Source organism: Leucoraja erinacea, chromosome 31 (genome assembly GCF_028641065.1).
Source record: "Leucoraja erinacea ecotype New England chromosome 31, Leri_hhj_1, whole genome shotgun sequence".
NCBI lineage: Eukaryota > Metazoa > Chordata > Chondrichthyes > Rajiformes > Rajidae > Leucoraja > Leucoraja erinaceus.
In genome coordinates this window covers 10,655,322-10,673,298 of record NC_073407.1, presented here as the reverse complement: position 1 = coordinate 10,673,298, position 17,977 = coordinate 10,655,322, and the positions used below count along the sequence as shown (strand labels likewise).

Here is a 17,977-nt window from a genome sequence, read left to right as displayed (position 1 = left end):
TTGAACACTGTCGACAAGCATTCTGTAAAGTCATTGTTATCAGGAGCAGCTGTGGCTCCGTTCCAGAGTCAAGTACGATTTATGCTCTTGCTGGGTTTTTTTCTGAGGGCTTTGAGGTCATTTTCACAAAACCCATGTTTATTTCTAAAATTGAAGTCTGGCAGAGCTTGTAATAGTTTAACATACAGAATGGTATTGAGGATTTTAAATATAATTTAAATGTGTTAGATGGAGCATTGTGCTGATGAAGTATGAAAGAGGCCATAGAGAATGGTGGAATTATTTATGAAATGGAGATTAAGGTTTCCTATTGATGAGCATAAAAACTTGTTTTCATTGGGGAGGTAGTGGGTAGGAAAACATTACAGGACATGGCCAAAGTTGACAACTGATCATGCTTTGAAAGCATAAATTGTTTACGTTGGAATGCTATTTGAATGGTGAAACTTTGGAATGGGATTGGAGAGACTTTACTACCATGGCGATCTACTTTCATCATAATCTGTACAGAGTGATTGGGTGTACCGAGGGATCTTGGCATCCAAGCCTATATTGCCCTGAAAGTGGCAACACTATAGATAGAGAAGGCATTTGGTAAGCTTACCTTCATGCATCTGGGCATTGAGTGTAAATGTCAGGAAGCTATGATGCAACTTTATAGGACTTTGATTAGGCCACATTTAGAGTATAACAGGAAAGATGTAGAAGATAGACACAAAAAGCTGTGGCAACTCAGCAGGACAGGCAGCATCTCAGGTCGAGACCCTTCTTCAGACTGAAAGTCGCTGGGAAGTGAAACGAGAGATATAGATGATGATGATGTGGATAAATGTAAAACAATGAATGAAAGATGCAAAAAAGTAAAGGGGCCATTGTTAGCAGTTGGGTGAGAAAGCAAAACTGGTGTGATGGGTGGGGGAGGGATGAGAGAGAGGGAATGCAGGGGTTGCTTGAAGTTAGAAGGTTATATAAATCAATGTTCATACCATTGGGTTATAAATTGCCCAGCAAAATATGAGATGCTGTTCCTCCAATTTCTGTTTAGCCTCACTCTTGACGATGGAGGAGGCCTAGGACAGAAAGGCAAATGTGGGAATGGGGAAGGACAGTGTTGAGCAACCGGGAGATCGGGTAAGTCGAGGAAGACTAAGGGATGGTGTTCAGCTAAATGATCGCTCAGTCTACATTTGGTCTTGCCGATGTATAAGAGTCCACATTTTGAACAAAGTAGATGAAGTTGGAGGAAGTGCAATTGAACCTCTGCCCAAACTGAAATGACTGTCGGGCCGCTGGACAAAGTCGAGGGAGGGCTTGAAAGCTGTAAGTGGTGGTTGCACAAGAATTAGTTCTTGGCTGTCAACAGTTTACTATTTGCATTGAAAGGATATAATTTGGAAAGAAAGAATCTAAAGGTAGACTGTCATATAATGGGGACAGAGAATGCGTCCGAGTACAGGCATGAACACAATTTTGTATAGGGAACAAGCTGCTGGAGGAGATGGTTGAGGCAGGTACTATCGTAACTTTTAAGATACATTTGGAGACGTGCATGGATAGGATAGGTTTAGAGGGTTATGGGTGACGTACAGGCAAGTGGGGCTCGTGTAGATGGGGCATGATGTGTTAGCATGGGTATGTTTGGCCAAAGGGCCTGTTTCCTGGCTGTATGAATCTAAGATAATGGCTGATCTTTCACCATGGCACCACTTTCCCGAACTAACCTCCAAGATGACGTATCAGGAGCTAGAGGTTTGTTAGCCTTAACTCAGCAACTGAACTGGTTGAAAGTGCATCATGCAGAAGGATGTCAGAGCTTGTTTGGGGATAGATTGGAGGATGTACTATACCTGCGGGCACGTCTCATAATTATTTTTATCTTTCAGCAAATCACTGATCTCAAGAAAGAGAATTTCAATCTCAAACTTCGTATCTACTTCCTTGAGGAGCGGATGCAGCAGAAATTTGATGATGGCAGTGAGGATATATTTAAGATGGTAAGAGATTTTAAATTACTGATGAAACCTTGAAATGCAAATTATGTGAATGCTTGCTGGTAAAGGAGATTTGATGTTCCCCCTTTTCCACCAACACTATTTAAATAAAAAATGGCTTCAGTAAACTGTGTATTTTTAAAAAGATTAATGATACTAAAAATATGAAATAACACAACAAATGGTAACGTGTAAGGAAAGAAGCAAAATTAACCTGGGGGTTATGGGCATTGCGATTACCCCGCTGCAGTAGTTCAAAATCCAGATATACTTGAGGTGGATGATTCGTCATTTGAATTGGCCAAGTCACCATTTATAATGTCCCTAGTTGCATTGATGAGTGCAGCAATAATGTATCGGATACTGGACTAAGTCTGAACTATTAATCAAGGATAATGTGTCAATGCCACCACAATAGTTGTGAGCTTGATTTCAAATAAATCATAGTATCAATAGGCTAAATTGCAATGCTTCACAACCTTGAAACCAGACCACTGTGCTTGGACATTAGGGTTTGTTGTCGTTCAAACATGCCACTCTTTCCAGTGCCTGACTTTAATCTCAAAAATACACAGGATGCAGTACCAGTGTTCTTTGAGAACATCTCAAAAGCTGTTAGTCTCCCATCTAGAAGATGAAGGAAATTAAGTGGTTTTCACCTTGATCAACATTGCTTGCTTGGCCAAAATCTTGGTACTCTGTTTAACACGATTGTGATAGTGCATCTGCTAATGGGCTGTATTTATACAAGAGTTTTGGCATTACTTTGGCACAATATGTGGCATTACTTTAAAGCCGGGAAAAAAAAAAAAATGTATCTCCAAATTTTTAGTTAAATATTACAATTTGTGACTGTTTACAATTTCATTTCTGTTGTATTCATTTTATTTGGTGAACTTTGTTTTTGTAGAACATTGAACTCAAAGTAGAACTGGAGAGTTTAAAACATGAACTGAAGGAGAAACAGGAGCTGCTTGTCAAAGCTTCGTAAGTGCTGGTGATTTTGTTTTTGTCAAACAGTTGAAACAGATTTTGAAAGGCCCGTGGCAAAGTCTTAGGCATGTGCATATTTCATTTATTTTTGAATTGCCAAATTTTGTCATTGATTTTCTTATGATAGAACCTGAAACTATTTTTCTGACTACTTTTATTTCTGAAATGTTCGTTATTGTCCTTTCCTTGCTGAAGACAATAGCTATTGCATCATAAAATCGTGGCACTAAACCTTCATCTAAGTAGGCACATGATTATATATAGTCTATCCAGGCTACTGGTCAAAACAGTAATTGTAGTCGTGTGTTAGATGATTGACCTTGACGATTACAGACATTTCCTTTGTGTGGCATGTGACTGCCAACTCCTTACTCACTCTGACATCAATATTATCAAGGTGCATTGATGCCCCATTCTGTCAAATGTTACATTGATGTCAAGGATAGTCAGTGTCTCCTCTTCTCTCAAATTTGGTCCCAGGTCGGACCAATTTGTGATGTATCATTGATGGGGAGCTGTGTCTGTTTTTGTATCTTGTGGTATGTGACACAGTCACTTCCTGCTTCAGCATGCATCATATAGCCAAATCTGCTGCCATATTTTTCAGCAAAATTCCCCTTGTGGCTCAGAAGTGCTGAGATTAGTTGTGGTATGCGTTTTCAGTAGTATTTATGTTATTTGAGCTATTTGTTAACTTGGTCAAAGCAACATTTTAAGACTTGACAAAGCTTTCGTATTTGAGAAAGAAAGCAATGTCAGTCAATGCTTGACAAAAAGCATTTGAATCGGAGAAAGCAAATGGCTACAGTCCTTGTTTCAGTTTAATTTATTGTCACGTTTACTGAGTTACAGTGAAAAGCTTTTGATGCATGCTATCCATTCAGCAGAAAGACAGCATATGATTACAATCAAGCCAGTTACAGTGTATAGATACATGATAAGGGAATAACGTTTACTGCAACGTAAATGTCTGATCAAGGTTCACCAAATAGGTAGATAGCAGTTTGGGTGGTAAAGTTAGATTGTTAAGCTTTTGCAACTGGCACCAGTGCAATGAGCTATAAACTTGTTGTGATTCTGTGGAGGTGGAATGGGTGTTGCAAAAGCTGTGATCATTGGATAGTTGGCTCACAGTTAATAATCTGTTCCATTTACCTCCCATCGAGACATTTATGATCTTGTCAAGCAGAAAGCTACTAATAGCTAGGCTAGTTCGAGTTCATGCTGTACTGATTTAATCATGCTGTAACATGTTGCACAATTTGATCAGGTGGTCTGATATTGATGTCCCTCCTGCATGGTACATATGGGGAAACTTGTTTTGCTGTTTTAAAATAAACCGCACTGGTCATAAACTATCCTTGACTTGGAAGATCAAATGAACTTGTTGGTGGTTCTACAGAAATGTTAGGATTTGACTTTGTTTTTTTAACATTTTCATAGCTGTACTGAACAAGGGACGACTTGCCTTCGTAAAATTTTAGTTTCTCTGTCAACACTCTCTAAAGTAGTTATTGTAGGTACTGTTGCCATTTGAGTTAGCCATAGACCTTGTACAGCATACAAACAGGCTTTTCGGCTCAACCCAGCCATGCTGAATATGTCGCCTAATCAAGCTAGTCCCCACATGTCAATGCCCAACCCAAGAATTCTTAAAAAATAACCAAATGTGCTCTTAAATTACTCTGAGATAAAAGTTAAAGAATAATTAATGTGAGCTGAGGTTCTATGAAATTATGAATATCTCTGTTTTATCTCTTGTTTGTTTAAGCCCATAAAATTATTACCTTTTAAGTTATTTCTATTGTAAATCCACTCTGATTGTTTGGGTACTACTCCATATGTTGTCAGGACCCATTTGTGTCCAGTTAGTAATTCCTACTTTTGGCTTATTTAGGGAATGATCTAATGCACACTTGCAAACATTAGTGTTCAGAAACTGAATTGTGAAATACTGTGTTGATAACAAGCTTAACATTCTGTGAAGGAGTTGGTACAGTTAACAATGCTAGGATTTAAATGCTGTTTCAGTCTGAATATTTTTTTTAAAGTATGCAAATAGTATTGGAAGTGAAGGTTTAACAAGCAACATTAAAACTTTTGACATAATTTGTGAAGGGCCTTTAAATATTTTCCAACACTTTTGTAACATTTATCATATTAATGATGATGCAAAAAATAAATATATAGAACAAATATAGTAGTGCAGATCATCAGACTTGTGCACTTAGAAACTTGAGCTGTTTTCCCTCTTTACTGCCGTCCCGTTGCTGACGATGGATGCATGGTCCCTTGGCTTCCCCTTCCTGAAGTCAATAATAACTACTTTATCTTGATAACCTTGAGAGCAAGGTGGTTGCTTTGGCACTACTCAACCTAATTATCGATTAGCCTTCTTTTACATTGACTAATTTTTCCCTATTATTCGTCCAATGATGGAGGGTTGTTGCGAATGTAATAATGGCTTTAGTGCTGTGTAATTTTGCATAGTTCTGCAGTTGTATGAACAATTGTGTTCCAGATATGGTGATTTAGCTCCTGAAGACCACTTCATTTGGTGAGATCATTTAGATTTCAAGTTTTGGGAGCAGAATTAGGCCATCCGGCCCATCAAGTTTACTCCGCCATTCAATTATGGCTGATCTATTTTTCCCTTAACCCCATTTGCCCCATAAACCCCTGACACCCTTACTAATCTGTCAATCTCCGCCTTAAAAATAACCAGTGTTTTTGCCTCTCCAGAATTCCACAGATTCACCACCCCCCTACTAAAGTGGCCGAGGTCCATATGTCCACATCTGCATAGTTACGTAATAGCTACACCCTTTAATACTACTTGATTAGAAGCCCATCAATCTCAAAATTGAAATTGGTAACCCATTGACACTTTTCTTTGGTAGAAGTTGGGGCTCTTCTGCTTACCTCAGCATGAAGATGTTTCTCCTAATTTTACTTTCCAGTCCTAACTAATTTTGTCAAAAATATTATTTGTATTCCTAGAGAGTATTCAGTATGCATTTCCAACATATCAAAGGTCTTGGACATTTTTGTTGTGGATTTCCTGTGTTCTAATCCCTCAATCATCAGATTGATTCCTGGGGTGCTTGTTATATGAGGAAGTATGGAGAACTATAACCAGACTATTCATTTTATTGCTATATTTAGAAGATTTTGTTGAAATGTTTTCAGTTCTTGTCAAATTTGACAGGGTAAATGATTTTACTCTGGCTTTTCTGTCTAGAACTATGTATCACAGATTTCAAAATAAAGAGCTAACATTGAGAAAGAATTAAGACATTTCTTCAAGGGATGGTGGATTTTTAAAACAATTCTTGTACATTTTGGAGGCTCAGTTGCTGATTCAGACATAAACCATTTTTTGATATCCAGTGATTGGAGAAGGGGGGTTAATGCAAGAGTTTAAAAAAAAAAAAAAAGAAGACAATAGTTAGTTTAATGTATTGTATCGTGTACTGAGGTACAGTGAAAAGTTTTTGATGCGTACTAACCAGTCAGCATGATTGTACATGATTACAATGGAGCAATCCACAGTGTACAGATACATGAGAGAGGGGAGTGATCAGGGAGACTCACTCTTGAATATGCTGGTACCTTTGCTGAGGCAACCTAAAATGTAAATAGAGTCGATGGATGGGAAGTTGGTTTGTTTGATGGTCTGGGTTGTGTCGCAATTCTCTGCAATTAAGCTGTTCCCAAACCATGCTGTGATGTATCCTGGTAAAATGCTTTCATTGAAATAGTTTCTGTTGAATGACAGCCCAGGTCCTTCTTAGGGGTGGAGGTTGGTATCAATTGTGTACTCTTGTATTTCTTCTGTTGTTATAAAATTTATGGACATTTATGGAAAGTCCCTAGTGTGAAGAGGTATGATGGGACTGGGGTGCGAAGAGAGAGAGAGCGAGAGGGCAGCCTTCAATGCAGATGCACCATGTCTTGCCAGTTTCTACAGATGCACTGTAGAAAGCATCCTAACACGAGCTTAGTTTGGCAGCTGCTCTGCCCAAGACTCCATCTACATGTCATGCTGTTTCAGGAAAACAGCCAACATAACCAAGGATCACATATGCAATCATTCTTTCTTCTGTCGAACAGAAGATTCAAAAGCTTGAAAGCACGTACCACCAAATTCAAGAATAGCTTCTTCCATGCTGTTATCAGATTACTAAAAGGTCCAAATTAATTCCCAATCTTACAATCTACCTTATTGTGGCTCTTTCATTTTTTTTTAACTGCACTTCTGCTGTAAACTGTAAAGCCATATATACTGCATTCCGTTTGCTTTTTGTTTTGCACCACCAAAGGTATTCTTGTGTGGTATAATTTACTTTAACAGCACGCAAAACACAGTTTTTCACTGGATTTCAGTGCGCATGACAATAATAAACCAAACCATGCCGCTTGCCCAAAAACTCTGTGGAAATAATGAAGGAGAGGAAAAAGACCCAGATAAATTTAGTCACTAAACAATTCTGATGTTGTGTTTTACTGGGTTAGATACTGGTAAAAAAGGTTTGGGGCACAGGAAAGGAATTCAGTTATTGGTAAAGGAATTCAGTTTACATTTGCCCCCCCCCCTGGATGTTGTGACCAATTATAGCAGTTAAAAATATAAATGTTTAGAATTAAAAATTCTCAGAATTAAAAAAAAAATATGTAGCTGGAGTCTTTAACCATGTGGTGTTAAATTGCTTAAACAGAAAAGCTGTAGAGAGTTTGGCTGGCAACAGTGATGCAGAAATTCAACGCGTGAAAGATGCAAATCGGAAGGAGGTGCTTCAGGTAAAACAACTTCTGGGTGACCAGATCCATCTTTTGGAGGAGGTAAGTCTGTTCTGTGTTTCTCTATGTCTGTTCAGAGAGAGATTTGTTTTTTTTAAATACTTCAGTTACTGATGTGGTTACATTTTCAGTATTTAAAAAAAAATGTAAGGCTTAAGTTATTAAAAGCGAGTCTATTTTGCCCAGATAAAACCGAAAAAACAATTTTATAATCGTGGCCACCAACTTCTTCTCTGCCCTCGAGTTTGCCAAGATCATCTCTGATGCATTTCTTTTTTCTAGAGACAAATTTGTAATTGGCATTTAAAAAAAATATTATCAACTCCTACAGCTACCCCGACCCGTCCCATGGCACTTTTCCCAGCAACTGAAGGAGATGTAATGATTGTCCCTTAGTTGAACTATTGCTACCAACCAGCTTTTCCAGGTGAGACAGATGTTGCTCTACATCTCCTCCAACGTGGTCCACTGCATCCAGTGCTCATGCAGCTATCTCCTTTACATTGGTGAAACCAAACATAGACGAGGTTACTATTCTGCAGAGTACCTAAGCTCTGTCTGCAACAGCCATCAGTTGGTGGGCCAAGGTGGATTAGGGTGCCTGAGGAGGCCCTGCAGCAGCCTAGGGCTTTCTCGGCTTGCACTAATGCTGCTTGCCCTGTGGGGTTCCTCCAATGTTCTATTTTGTTCTAGATCCTAGCACCTGCATTTTTGTTTGGCTTCAAACCTTGCTTTCTCATGAGAACTAGGATCAAGAGTTGGCCAAACCCTCATTTGCTATTCAATCAGACCATGGCTGTTCCCCAAATTGTTTGATTTCCCCAAACTCGTATAAAAACGTAGATTATAAAGCTTATCTTTATTGCAATTTGTCCAGCTATAAGTTTTCAGGGTTCATTTTAATTAGACTGCTTTCATTGAGTAAGTTGTGCCATAGACACCCTTGAAGGTTCTCATGCATTTTCCTGTAACACATAGTTAAAAAGTGGATACTGTTTTTATTCCTCGGGGCCCAAATTTTTTGCTGGCTTGCTTTGGCCAAAATTTGCCTGAATTAGTTTGTGGAATATCTATGTAAACCTTTTTGAGGCATTTGGTCTCTCGGTGGGGAAACAGGAAATTTTATTCCTGACAGTTCAGTGCCATTGTTTTCAATTTGGAGAGGAGGTTTTAAAAATCATTTTGCTTTTTCAACCCCACAATGGACATCAGGGTCTCAAGCACATGTGCAAATGCATTTTTGGACAGAAAAGGGGAAATGTGTATATATTGTGAAGTTATTAGGGAGAAAAAAAACTTTTTTTTTCCCCCCTCTGAAATAAGGATGTTAAAACAACCCAGGCAGAATTGGAAAAGATGGCTACTATTGCTGAGCAAGAGAAAATGCGGAGTATGAACCTCGAAAAGCAGATGCTGTCACTTAAACAGAACCGTATGGGATTGCCTTCATCCCCGGAACAATGCAGGAGCCTCGTGGAAACTGAGCAGTCAGTACTAAGTACTTTGGTTTATCAACGTGAAAACACACTAATTTTCATTTTGTCTTTGTTACATTATTTTGAATTTGGCAATGCACTAGAAAGATAATAAGTGTTTGCTAGAAAGATAATAAGCGTCTGAATTTACAAAAAAAAACTTCTTTGCTGTTTTTCTATTGGTGCTCAAACAATATGTATAATACAGTAGTACTGTGTAGTCTTAATGGTGTGATGGTTCCACTGAAAGCATAGTTCCCAATATAAGAAACCTTATCTTTAGAACAATATTTAAATCATTTGGCAATTTCTGCAACACTTGGATAACTGTCTATGTGAACAGAATTTTTTTTGTATTTCAAATTTGTTAGGTTAATTGAGCAGTTGGGTGAGACCATCAAAAGCAAAGATGCTCTCATTAATCAGCTTCAAACTGAAAAGACCAAGAATCAGGACTGTAACGTGGATCCTTACAATAAAGTTCAGGAACTTACTGAAACTGCTCTGAAAAGAGCTGGTGAAATTGATGTAAGTACCTCTTATTTTATTAATTGCTTTCTGTAGCCTTTGTGTTTAATGTCATTATTTGTAATACGAGAGCTCCAGTGTGCCATTTACTTTTTTTTCTTTTAAAATCTTTTTTGCTTCAATTCAGCAACTTCAATCAGAATTTTATCGCCTAGATCAGCAGTCTTTTTATGTCTCTTTCTGAAATGATTCTTTCAATGAGTCCAGACTACAAATCCTTGCTTGTTTTTTTTGCAGGTTCTTTGAAAGTTATAGTGCAAAAACTGCTGCTATACTGAATGAACTGATTTCTTCCTTTTTGTCCTTCCTGAAAATGTACATTCTACAATTCTCCTAAAGCCCACCTTTAGTTGAGATGAGTCCATGTTTGTTTCTAACATGATCCCCCTACAGTCAAGAAGGCACAGCAATTCCTCTACTTCACCAGAAGGCCAGGGAGTACATCTCCAATAACTCTTACAGTTTTTTGTGCCAAAGATAGCATCTCATCCGCAGCTTGATATTGCGACTGCACGAAAATACAGAGAATTGTCAAGACCGCCAAGTCCATCACACAAAGCAATCTCCTTTGGCCCGCAGAGTCCTCACCCACCAGCGATCACCCTGTACACTAGCACTACTCTACACAGTAGGGAACATTTACAATAGCCAATTAGCCTACAAACCTGTAGCTCGTTGGAGTGTGGAAGGAGACCTCAGCACTCGGAGAAAACCCATGCGGTCACGGAGAATGTACAGATGGCACCCGTAGTCGGGATCGAACCCAGGTCTCTGGTGCTATAAAGGTGCATCTCTGGCACTGTGCCACCCTACCCCTAGTCCTAACCAATTCTATTTTTAACCATGCCACCAATAAAAAGTTAATGTTGATGATAAACTGGTCAAGTCATTTGGAGCCTACTCAGAATATTGGTTATATTCATCACAAGAAATGTAACTCTGTTATTGCGTGCTGAAGCTGAGTCGTTAGTCCTGGGTCCAATGATTTATCTACCCTCCTGGACATTCCTGAAACGTGTATTACAAACAGAAGGAACATCAGTACCAGCAAAGCTCTCTTTCTCTGCAGAATTCCACAAATCCATTGGCAGGATCATTGAACCAACATCAGTGCTCTCTCCCAAGCTGGCATCTCCTATGTCAAACTTGTCTATTGGCATTTTAGGATTTTCTTGATAACTCTCTTCAAAAGGAGCCTGCTATTTAGCAATTCACACTATAAGAGATTATCAGCTGGATAGAAGAAATGATTATTTCAGGGTGTTCTGTAATCTCTTTTTATATTAAAAATAAGTTATAACATCCCCACTAAATTGTAGAGATTTCTAGACCATGACACTCAAAATGGAAAAGGTGCATTCTGGATAGCCTTAGATCATGGCCTACTGTTCCTGAGTTTTTTTACAAGTCGTGCTTCATGATGCATGCATAGGTGTGGCTTTGCTTAACGGAATATAGTGGTAAAGATGGTTTACCAAGAAAACAACCTCCTTTACTTTACCTCCACTCCTATCATAAATCAAGGGTTGCCTGTACATGAATTCTTCGTAATAGTATTGTAAATAATTTGTCTAGATTAAAGTCTGTCATGGTGATTTCATTATCCTTGTTACATGCACAGCTAATTTCCTGTTGTATACAATGCTTTACATGACTATAATTGTCTGTAGGGAGTTGAAGTTGTATATTCATGCTATGCACTGTTTTCCCAATTCTAATTGAATACACTCTCAAATGTACAGATGCACTGTTCCTTCTTCAAACTCTGGCAGCATTACCCAGTCTGAAATGCCTATGTTATTGCTCTGTCATTTGTTTATATTTCTAACTCTCTCTTGACCAGAACGTGCTCAGCTCCTCTGATATTATTCCTTCATGCCAATTTGTATGCAATTTGGATAGTACCCAGAGACTCTTTATAGTTCTGTCTTAATTTGGGCTATTACTGCTTGTACTCTTTTGGCAGAGCCACCACCCATATCTAATTTATGTTGTCGTGGTCTATGTGGGAGTCATCAATTGGGTTTTGCCTATTACTCCAGCCTATTAACTCTGCACCAGACAGGCACAATTGCCTATGGCACTTGTGCTCAAGTCTGCACAGAACAATTATTACATACTAACTATTTTCCTGTCCCATTCCCATGCCAATCTTTCTGTCCCTTGCTTTCTCCATTGCCAGAGTGGAGGAAAATAAAGTCTGGAATCCAAACAGTGCATGTATGCACTTTGTACTACAAAATGAAGAAATTGTATGAATAAATGCATGAACCACAGAAGTTTTATCCAAACGTATTATCAAATTATTGAGGGCCTATTATCCAGAGCAGCAGTACAATGAGTAAAACTGCCTTTCCTTTGTAGGAACAGTTAAATAATTAAGATTGATGAAAAACTGTGACTAAAATGTGGATTGATTTTATTGCCATTCTAATTTACTCCTTCCCTTCTCACACAGGCCCTTCGACATGAACTTGCAAATGAGAGAAGTCGCTTTGAAAAGGAAATTCAGGTAATTTTCCTTTTGTGTTCAGTATTGGATGTAAATGGAATTCATTTTGTAATATGTATTTGAAATTTAGTTCATCCAGATTATTCATGCTTCCCAGTAATTTTGGTAGGTTTGTGATTTGATTTCTGTCTTCACCCGAGCGTTCTTTCTGCACATCCAATGTCTCTGCTCAGATTAGGTCTTCCAGATTTGTTCCACTTAAATCTGGTAGCATGTAATTGTTTGACCATGGGATTTGACATTCAATAAAAACAAAATGCTAATAATATCCCGGGAGGTCATCTCGTATTTGTGGAGAAGAATTATCAATATTTTAAGTCTATGACTTTTATGCAGTGCCTGTGCCTTTTTAAAAGGTTGATGCCTTTTCCCTTTGTGTGCATGCTGTGATCTGGGTAATGATTGTAATTTTCTTACTACTTCACTTCTCAAACGGGACCCTTCATGAACTTGTCAATGAGAGAAGTCGCTTTCCCTTTAACCACCACAGACACCCTCACAGTAATGTGGCTGAATGTATTCTAGGTGTACAGTTTACACCTAGGCCGGTGATAACAAGCTGCCCATCCGAGCATTTCCAAAATTGTTTTTTGTTAACTATCTGTTTTTCAGAATCAACTGATTTTTTTTTTTCATGGTTTGCTGAACATTCAGTTTAAGAATCTTGAAAGCACTGGGTTCGATAAATAAATTTGACTCTGTTCCAGCTAGTCTTGATGTTGCCTTGTACTGAGGATTGAGGACATGTTTTTTTTCCCAGTGATATTTGTTCAATGCTTGAGGCTGTTGCTCACTGGAAGCTGGATTATTGACAGATGTGACGCAGCTAAATTGTGATGGGATATTTTCTATGGAAGACTCCATGCAAAATGTATGGAATTGACACATTCCTTCATTGATTCTCATTAAATCAGCTTCTGATAATTAGGTCATTAGAGCTGGGTAATGTGGGTCACCTGGAAGTTGTGGTGCCCAGGAATATGAATTTGTGAGTTTTGCTAAAGTGCAGATTTGCAAGTGCTAAAGTATGCAGTAACCAATGAATATGGTATCTGTAGATTTTGAGTAAAGGACTTCAGCGAGACAATTATAAAAATGAAGAAAAATGGAAGGTATTTAGTGCAGACCAATTGCCCCCTTGGATTAAGGGATTATCATCAGAAGGGATTTTAACACGCTGGGTCTATGCTCCCCAGCACAAAATTCTTACATGGTAGCCATTGAGGCCAATCTTTCCTCTAGTTGGGGTATAGATGTAAGAGGTTATTCGCTAAAAGTAATAGTTTGGCCTTTTATGTCTGAGTTGCAAGGATGGCTCTTTATCCAGAAAGTAGAGTCATAGAATAATACAGCACAGTATTTAATATTTGGAATTGTCTTCCAAGTGCATTATAGTGGCTGATGGGCCTTCTGCTTTCATGTTCCCATAAAATTGTATTGTGTGGAACACTGAGACGTGACTGCAGTTGAACAAGTAAACTCTCTGGCTGGGAAAGCACTTAATATTCCTGGCATCTGCTAAGGAACATAGACCTATGACCCACAACTAATTGTAGCATTTTTACCACGTTAATTCTACCCTTTTCTATTTGCACTGGGTGATTTTAGAAATTGGGTTGGTGAGGAATAATTGTTAAATTTCACATATTAGCTTTGAGGATCTGTCACTTTCCGTACGTATGGGAACTTAACTAAAACGAAAGCTAGGTCAAATGTTTGGGTGGTGTCGGTGCAAATCCCAATGTGATTTATATATTTTTGGTTTCCAAGTCTGCATTCAAGATTTTTGTGCATCCTCTTTATATCACTTCTTTGTAGGAATAGTATTTTCAATTTTGCTGTTTATAATTATGCTGCAAAACTACTTAACCCTAGATAATATATTTGCAAGTTGGGTCAGTTTTTACTGTTTTACCACTTGCTTTATGTTGTGTGTGAACTCTTGCTGTTTTAATACAAGACTATGCCACGCTTGTATTAAACTGGATTAGTCATAGTTCAGAAAGATTTTTCTGACCCGATCTGTGCGTAACACCCTCCAAGTGGTTTGTGTAATCTATTAATCTGTAAAGCAAATCAGCAAGCCCCTCTTGTAACTGCAAGGGGCTGCTTGACTAATACTTTGTTTGAAGATGGTAGGAGATCTGTAGTTGGCTTTGTACTTGTGATTAAATGACCAGAGTAAACTTCTCAATCTGGCAGGCTGTATTTACCCTCTATATCGTACTGCTGCCTCTAATATAAGAGCGTGACTGATTCTTGACCACAGAGAGAAAGCAGACAAAACTGTTCAATTTGGATTGGAAGGCAGAATACTTCTGTGCAATTGGATTTGGGGGCTGTAGTTGAACATTGCAAGCAATATTAATAGATATTTGGAATCTGCTGAAAGTTACTAGTTTCTATATTTGTATCTTCCTAGACTGCTTTATCTTTATTTAAACTGGTTTGAAAAATTGGTAGTATATTGACACTGAAGTTGTATTCCATATCGCCTTTTCTATTGCATGCACTTTAGAATGTGCTCACTGTGGAAGTTACAAACAGGAAACTGGTAGTTTTTCTAAATTAAGCGTACAGTCACTCGACGGGTGAAATAGGAAGGAGGCCTAGTTCCACAAGACGTCATTTTGAAAGTTCACGTGGCAAAAAAAGTCGGACGTTCCGTGCGAGCTGCAGACGGCAGCAACTATTAGACTGCTTAGCTTGTACTTCCTAAATTATTTTGTAATCATGCGCTGAGGAAAGAGAGAGCCGTGTATCTAATGGAAGAGTGGAATAAGTTCGATTTTTGAATCTGTGGTGGATCATAGAAGTGGTAAAAGCTCTTCAGGAAATGGTGATCATGGTTTATCGTCTCAAATCGGCTTTTTCTAAAGCAAAGTGATGGGGAGTTCTGTGGCGCACCAGTACTTTCAGTCGCAGGCTGTGGGCTACATTCAGTGAAGAAACCTTTTTCGGTAGGAAAACAACAGCAGCTTGCAATGCCACTAGATTAATGGCCACTGCTCGTATTTTTGTCGGCTTGTGTCTGTATCATTATTGAAATGAGGAAGAATTTCTCACAGGATGGTAATTGAATTTAATCCTTGAGTTCAACCCAGTAAAAGAGGTGACTTTTAAATATTGCCAAACAATGGTTTTTGTTTGAGAAGCTTGTGGGAAAAAAATAGTGCTGCCTCATCCCTTGGAAACTGCTGCCGATCACCATAGCAACTCTTGATGCAGCTTTCCTTTGTTTTTGGAATTCATGAGGACAAGGAATTGTAAAACGCAACTAAAGAAGCTTTCAACTGTTCATCAGTTACATCAGTGACTCGTCTTGTGCTGAGCAGATTTTGTGCTTTTAAAAAGGTTGGACCTCAATGGAGACTATGAAGGGCCTTTGTCGAATATGTTCCAACAATCTGCAAGGTAATCAACGTCGCTGGATTTTCAACACCTGTAGGAAAAGAAGATTACAAATTGTTCTCTCCTATATATTGGGTTACACTATTCGGCGTGATGGCCAAGGAGAGTTCTTGTGTAGTAAATGTGCCTTCATATTGGAGAAGGTAATCAAATATGATATTGTTATTGCTCGTGTTAAGACTGTTTCCAGCGAGAGGCTACAGATGTTGACAGCCGAGAAAGACCAGCTAATTCAATGTATTGTGCACTTGTACTTCAGGTATAATGAAAGTTCCAAAAGTTTCTGTGATAAGGAAGTAAGTCTCTCCCCTGAAATTGAAAATCAACCCTCTTTACAGTACAGCTTGCTTCTCCAGGATGAATCTATTTTATCTGAATTTTGGAAGCCACAACCGAGCAGCAAGGAAATCTTGGGCTGCTCAAACTGCTGGCGGTCTTTCACCAGAGGACACAAGAAGAGACTGTGCCTCTGTTCTGACTCGGTGAAGGTAGCTGATTTATTCTGTGACTTGGTGTGTTCCACCCCCAGATGGGCCACGCAGGGAGGCCTAACAGGAAATGCAGGCTCACGAAGCCAGTCACAGAGTTTGTGCTTTGATTTAGTACCAAGAAGTCCGACTCCTGTGGGGAAGCTGGCCAATCGCCTTTGCACCAGCAACCTTGAAACTGCAAGCACACCATTATTAAATTCCACCAGGATTGATTTTAATATTGAAAAACCTGAAACATTTCAGCTGAAATCCACACTTAACCACAAAGGTTTGACTGAAGACTCTCCCTCGTTGAGACATTACATTGCAAATGCAATTCAGGAAATTAAGTATGTTGAGTACAAACCAGTGGCATTTTTCCCAAAAAGCAAGATACCAAGGCGTATGGCATTTTGTGCAAGGAGACCTTTGCAGAGATACAGCTTTGCAGTAGATTTGCAAGGAAGTGATAACTTTGACAGTGCAACGTCCGAGCAAGAAGTATGGGCAGCGCAAGAACACGACTCTTCTTTCAAACCCGAGGTAGTTAAGTATTGTTAGACGTGTGTATTTGAACTAAAACTAACCTTGGTGTGTGTATAATAGAGGTTGGTAGAATATGGGGTACATGGGGAGGATATATTGCAGGGAAAATTAGCAGGGACAGGTTGGGAGTACCGTGTGAGCAGTCATAGACTGAAACCTCCCATCTCATAAGCAAATACGAAATATAATCAATTTAGTCTCCACCTCTTTTTCCCTGTACCCCTGCAATTTATTTATTCAAGCACATCCACCTTCTTTTGATTATCTTTTTTGCCATTTAACCCAGGCTAAGGTGATTTGTAGGAGCCAACTAACCTACCAGCCTGTCTTTTGGACCTTTGGGGTAAATTAAATATCTGGAGAAGAGTGAATCTTTCTTTTTTTTTAATATCTACAGCAACATATGTAAATATGTCTGGTCTAGTTCTTGTTTTACCTTGGCCAACAATGAAAATACTAGAGTTTGGTGTCTGGTCATTGGTTTTTCTTTGCAACATTGTTGCCCTTTTAAATTGCTGAATAATCTAGCATAAGAACAGGCCCTTCAACACACCGTGTGTGTGCCACTCATGATGCCAGATTAACCAAACCTGCACATGATCCATATCCCTCTATTCCCCTCATGTTCTAAATCCCTCTAAATGCCATTGTGCCTGTCTCCACCACCAACACAAACATGATCCAGGCATCCAACGCTCTATATTTAAAAAAGAAACAATCTTTTTTAAATGTCCCCTCACCTTAAAGCTATGGCTTCTAGTATATGATATTTCTATCCTGAGAAAAAAGTTTCTGTATATGATATTTGTGCCTCAATGTTATATTGTTCTATCAAGTCTCTCCTAGGTCTCCAAATTTCCAAAGAAAACAATTCAGTTTTTCTAACTTGAATTATAGCAAATACACTAATTCCAGGCACCATCCTGGTAACACTCTCCAAACCTTACTCATCCTCCATGTAATGCAGTGAGCAAAACTACACAAATACTGCAAATGTGGCCTAACTGGAACCTTTAAAATGTTTATTTATATACCTGCAACATAACTTCTTGATACTGGAATTCAATGCCCCAATCAATTAAGGTAAGCATGCTGTATACCACTCTTTCTATCTGTTTGCCACTTTCAGAGAAGCGGGCTTGTTCTGTACATCAATGCTGTTAAGCTCTGCCATTTACTATACACTTTCACCATGCATTTGAACTCCCAAAGTGTAACACCCGCCCAGATTATACTCCACCTGCCATTTCT

The 17,977-nt window shown here is 38.8% G+C and overlaps 3 protein-coding genes across 5 annotated transcripts in view; all 3 read left to right on the top strand.

Annotated features, from left to right (window-relative positions):
* Positions 1-17,977, top strand: part of LOC129711899 (myomegalin-like) — a 102,339-nt gene that overhangs the window by 12,492 nt on the left and 71,870 nt on the right. For all 3 annotated transcript variants that reach the window (XM_055659901.1, XM_055659903.1, XM_055659900.1), the window contains exons 4-9: positions 1,884-1,994; positions 2,902-2,978; positions 7,703-7,826; positions 9,108-9,271; positions 9,631-9,787; positions 12,246-12,299. In XM_055659901.1, the coding sequence (XP_055515876.1) occupies positions 1,884-1,994; positions 2,902-2,978; positions 7,703-7,826; positions 9,108-9,271; positions 9,631-9,787; positions 12,246-12,299 (687 nt within the window). The remainder of the gene's footprint in view (positions 1-1,883; positions 1,995-2,901; positions 2,979-7,702; positions 7,827-9,107; positions 9,272-9,630; positions 9,788-12,245; positions 12,300-17,977) is intronic.
* On the top strand, positions 12,306-16,787 carry LOC129711901 (uncharacterized). The gene has a single exon (XM_055659905.1). It carries the CDS (start codon positions 15,665-15,667, stop codon positions 16,739-16,741), a length of 1,077 nt encoding a protein of 358 aa, XP_055515880.1. The 5' UTR covers positions 12,306-15,664; the 3' UTR covers positions 16,742-16,787.
* Positions 16,809-17,977, top strand: part of rpl28 (ribosomal protein L28) — an 87,800-nt gene continuing 86,631 nt past the window's right edge. The window contains exon 1 of the mRNA XM_055659913.1: positions 16,809-16,814. Coding sequence (XP_055515888.1) covers positions 16,809-16,814 — 6 coding nt within the window. The remainder of the gene's footprint in view (positions 16,815-17,977) is intronic.

Coding starts and splice junctions, on each gene's coding strand:
- LOC129711901 (XM_055659905.1), top strand. CDS start 15,665: ATGGAGACTATGAAGGGCCTTTGTCGAATATGTTCCAACAATCTGCAA.